Genomic DNA, 4,605 nt, shown 5'->3' with positions numbered 1-4,605 from the left:
GCTCAAATTCCTTCCCCACTTAGTTGTAGGTTTGTCGAAAACTACGCAAATGTTTGTTATCTGAAAGCCAATATGAAGCCGACACATTTTTGGATATAGTTTCAACAATTTCGTTTTGATTCGTCAAGACGTATTAAAAAAAAATCAGAATCAACTCGCTCCACTTAAATACGTCATTTAATTTTATTTTTTTTTAATTTATTTTAAATGCATTAGAGCCTTACATTTTATGCACATGAGATAGTATGAAAGGAGGATAAGAGAAAAATATTGTGAAATATAAAGAAAAGCTATCCCTTTCTCTCGTGTTCCATTGACAAGGAAAGAAAGGGTTATGCAGTCCTTCTATGGTTGAGAAAAGACATTTTTGGAGAGGCTTCTCTGCTCCTTCTCAAATTGCTGGTGGTGGGATTCACACTGGTTAAGGGGTCAGGGCAAGATAGACCTAATGTATTGACCCCTCAGCTCTCCCCATGCCCAAAATCTAAAATATCACACATTTCATCTCTATTCCTTTCTTTCCTCTTCTATTATTGAGAGAGGACGTTTTTGGAGAGGTTTCTCCATCCCTTCTAAAAAAGGTGACGGTGGGATTCGAGCGGGTTAAGAGGTCAATGCATGATAACCTTAATATATTGACCCCTCAGCTCAAGTCGAACTCAAAATTAGACATTTTTGAATAGGGTTATCCATTCCTTATTTAAAAAAGTGGTGGTGTGATTTACACTGATTAAGAGGTCAATGCATGTTACATAACATGCTTAATGTATTGACCCCCTCAGCTCACGCCAAATCCAAAATCCAAAAAATCTTAGCACACATCGCCTCGTACAAGTTGCTTAGATTTTTTTTTAAAAATTTACGCAAGCTGAACAAGTTATAGAAGAGGTCAATATAACGTGCCGATAGATAAATTTTCAAAAAAAAGAAAAACATTGTTAGATCTGTCCATTAAACATTGCAAATGTTTTTATATAACTTGCAATTAAAGTTATCAAACCGATCATACTATATCATGATAAATTGTATACAAGCAACCAAATTATATATTGTGATAATATATAACCGTAAGTTCTAGTAACATGATCAAAATGGAGCCGAACTCAAAAGTTTGAACCCAAGATCTCAAATACACTGCTTGAACACAACAAGGATTTGAATTGAGCTCGGGTCGCTCAAATTTGGGAGCCCGCCCAAATTTGATCATCCATAAAGAAGTCTGGACCTGAAAATTATCTGAAGCCCAGCCCATCAATCACATTAATTGGGCTCAATATGGCCCAAAATCCAATCTACCAGACTTGGACATATCTTCCAAACTATGACAGTATGGCTTGATAGAACAATTGAGACCCAATCTTGGTTGGGCCAGCCCGACATCGAGCCCTGAAAAGAAAAGTTGGAGTCCAACCCAATCGTCCAGCTAATTTCTATTTCTCTAGAGATTCAATGATCAACAAATGTAATGCTCCATCTCATATGCACTGAACAATTATTGATTTTTTTTTTTCTTTCTAGGAAAGCTCCAAAAAAATTCGAACTTCCGACCTAGGAGTCGCTCATATAATTTCTATTAGTTTAGTAATTCTAACTAATTTCTATTTTTATTTTTCTGAGAAAAACAATTATACATTATAAATAAAATTAATTGGACTTCACTGATAATGTCAGTAAATTAGCAACAAGCTAGTTTGACTCGGAGAATTCAGTTGACCTACAATTTTTTGGTTAATTTATACAGCAGAAGTCATAAGAATCGGTTACACACTATAACATTATTCCAACTAAATCTATTGAATTTTTGCAGCTCATCAAACGCTTGGCTAATCATTATTTTGACATTCACAGTTGATAGAAAAACAAGGAGCAATGAACGGGTATAACCTAAAAAATAGGTTAAATCACTGAAAAATAACCAATTCCATCAACTCCCAACCATCCAATTTCTCTACTTTTCACCCTCTTTAGAACCTCACTATCTACCAGCCAATCTTAATATTTTTTTTCCCTATATTCCATTCATCTTCTCTTTCCCTCCCTCAACAGGAAGGGCAGAGACAAATTTAATCAACCATTTAACAAAAAATTAATTAAAACCTCTATCTCTTTCTATAGAGTTGTTGTTTCAAGCTTAGGATTAATGGGTACTTTTCGGATTGGTTTGATATTCTTCATGGTCTTGGCCATCGTGGCTGATTCTTCGTTTAGGTTAGATGGTGACTCACCGCGTTCCGGTGGTGGCAGTGGCAATGGAAATGGCTGCAGTGGTCATAATGTTGGTGACTGCATTACGAAAGCTGAGGAGATGATGTCGGATAATGAGAATCACCGGCGGTTTCTTGGAGGCCGGGGATACATTAGCTACGACTCATTGAGGGCGAATAGGGTTCCATGCAACCGGCGTGGGCAGTCATACTACAACTGCAATCAGAGAGGAAGGGCTAATCCTTATAGGAGGGGTTGCAGTCGCATTTCAAGGTGTGCTAGGTATACTAATTGAGGATATATATATATATATATATATATATATAGAAGTTCATCGCATGCATGCAGAAGAGAGAGAGAGAAAATATAGTGTTGATGGATGAAGAGTTTTGGGTGATAGATATATTATTTACGGGGAAAAAAAGAAAAGAAAAGAAGTTTTTGGTGATATATATATATATATTTTTCCCGGGAAATATAAGCAACCATTTATTCATCTTTTTAATATTCACCATTTGAATGTGGTAGCTTGTCCCATTCACATTTTTTGATTTTTGTCATGTGATTGGAGTTTTGTGGTTTTTAATTATCAGCTAGGGATTTTGGGGTGATAGGGGCTCTCCTTGTGTCTGTAGTTGCACCAGTACTATTGGTGGTCCATTTTGTCACTTCTGGTGATAATAAAAATCAAATTATTCTGACTGTTATATCTCACTAGGGTGATTTTATTTTATTTTATTATTATTTTTTTTAATCTTCTGGTTTTACAGATAATATTACTATGTTATATGTCCTTGGTGAGGTATTTAACCATCACATTATTTTTATTTTTTATTTTACAATTTTAGTGATGATTACTTGTTTCCAATCATGATCACATCATGAGAGGAAGGGAAAGTGAAATGAAATGTGGATAATTAATTGTCTCTGATTATATACACTTGTTTTGCTACTGCATTTTGTTGTCCTAAAGTTCAAATTCTACCTCATCTCAGTTGCCGTACTATTAAGACAAGAAATAAAGAGAAAATATTTATGTTAGGTTTGGAAGTACGAATTGGCTCATTAAGTTTGAAATTGTAGGAAATTCAATTCAAAATTTTAATTAAATTTCTTGTAATTCAAAATTCAAACACTGATTCAGTGCTCCAAAACATGACATTAAATGATTTTTACTTTTGAACAACAATATTACTTTTGCTCTTACATTAATTGGTTTAATTTGAAAGAAACATGTCGATCAATGGTTAATTTTCTTAGAATATAGATTTTCATTTTAATTTATTTTAGAATTATCTCAATGTTTAAGAAATTAAACAGTTAATATAGCGATGATAAACTGTAGTGTGTTTTGCTATGTTCATATTTAGAAGAATTTTATACTTTTCATAATTGTTAATGCTTGTGTACTTTCCCTTCCCGTGGATTGAATCTCATTTTCAAAATCTTAAGCATGTATTAGCTTTCTAATTAATTCATAATGGTTGAGTAATTTGTTTAACTTTTAGTTATAATCAAAATTAATATTTTTGGATATCTAAACAAAACTCCATAGAAAGATTTGGAATGGGACTCTTTTGCTTTATTTATTTATTTGTTTGGTCTCTGGCTATACAAAATTTTACTTCTTTTTTTTTGGTCATATTTCATGCCAAAGTAACTAGACATCTACTTCTTAGTTTTGAACAATATGTTTAATCTCATGTTAGGTGGTCATAACTTATTTGGATTAAGTCAGGCCTAGGACTTGCTAGGACTCTAAATATTTTTTAATATCATATTAGTACCAAAATATGTCAATTACTTTATTTATTTATTTATTTTATTTCTAACACTCCAAATCCTAGATTAAGATCCTTCAATGAGTAAAAAAAAGAAAATATATGATAGTTACAACTTACAGAGGACCTAATGTTTATTTTTATAGCCTATCATATATTCTCTAAATTATCGAAATTCCTAGAAAGACTAGAATCTAACTAATTACTGTATTACTTTATGTCTCTTCGATTATTTATTTATTTATTTATTTTTTGAAAAGAACAATAATAATAGGGTAAAGTATAATCACACCACCACCAAGGTTTGGTAAAGGACATTGAGAGAAAACTTATCTATCTTTTGGACAATATCACTCTTTGAAGGTTCAAAAATAGACAAAGACACATTTTTACATAAGAAATTGACCAAATTACTCTTTAACCGTTTTAGAGACTTTTTTAAACTTTACAATTTAATAAATTAGACCAATCTATCCTCGTGAACAATTTATGCATAAATTAAAAAAAAAAAAAAAAACTTCTTTCAATACCTAATATCTCTTTCTCTCTCTCTCAATGGACCAGACGGCGGCGATGGTTTGGCCAACGGCCACCGCCACCGCCCTCTTCCTCATTTGTA

At 32.8% G+C, this 4,605-nt stretch overlaps 1 protein-coding gene across 1 annotated transcript; it reads left to right on the top strand.

The window, feature by feature from the left end:
- The first annotated feature begins 1,989 nt into the window (after positions 1-1,989).
- LOC132306817 (rapid alkalinization factor-like) lies at positions 1,990-3,108 on the top strand. Its single transcript, XM_059804417.1, has one exon. The coding sequence runs from the start codon at positions 2,141-2,143 to the stop codon at positions 2,498-2,500; it is 360 nt and encodes a 119-aa protein (XP_059660400.1). The 5' UTR covers positions 1,990-2,140; the 3' UTR covers positions 2,501-3,108.
- Positions 3,109-4,605: the final 1,497 nt, after the last annotated feature.

The sequence above is a fragment of the Cornus florida genome, unplaced genomic scaffold (assembly GCF_030987335.1).
Source record: "Cornus florida cultivar Cherokee Brave unplaced genomic scaffold, ASM3098733v1 CherokeeBrave_3.0.0_Hap2_Chr01, whole genome shotgun sequence".
Lineage (NCBI taxonomy): Eukaryota > Viridiplantae > Streptophyta > Magnoliopsida > Cornales > Cornaceae > Cornus > Cornus florida.
The sequence above is the reverse complement of the archived record's forward strand: the minus strand, read 5'-3'. Positions and strand labels throughout refer to the sequence as shown.

Bases quoted from the DNA above. Each gene is read 5' to 3' on its own strand.
- LOC132306817 (XM_059804417.1), top strand. From the start codon at position 2,141: ATGGGTACTTTTCGGATTGGTTTGATATTCTTCATGGTCTTGGCCATC.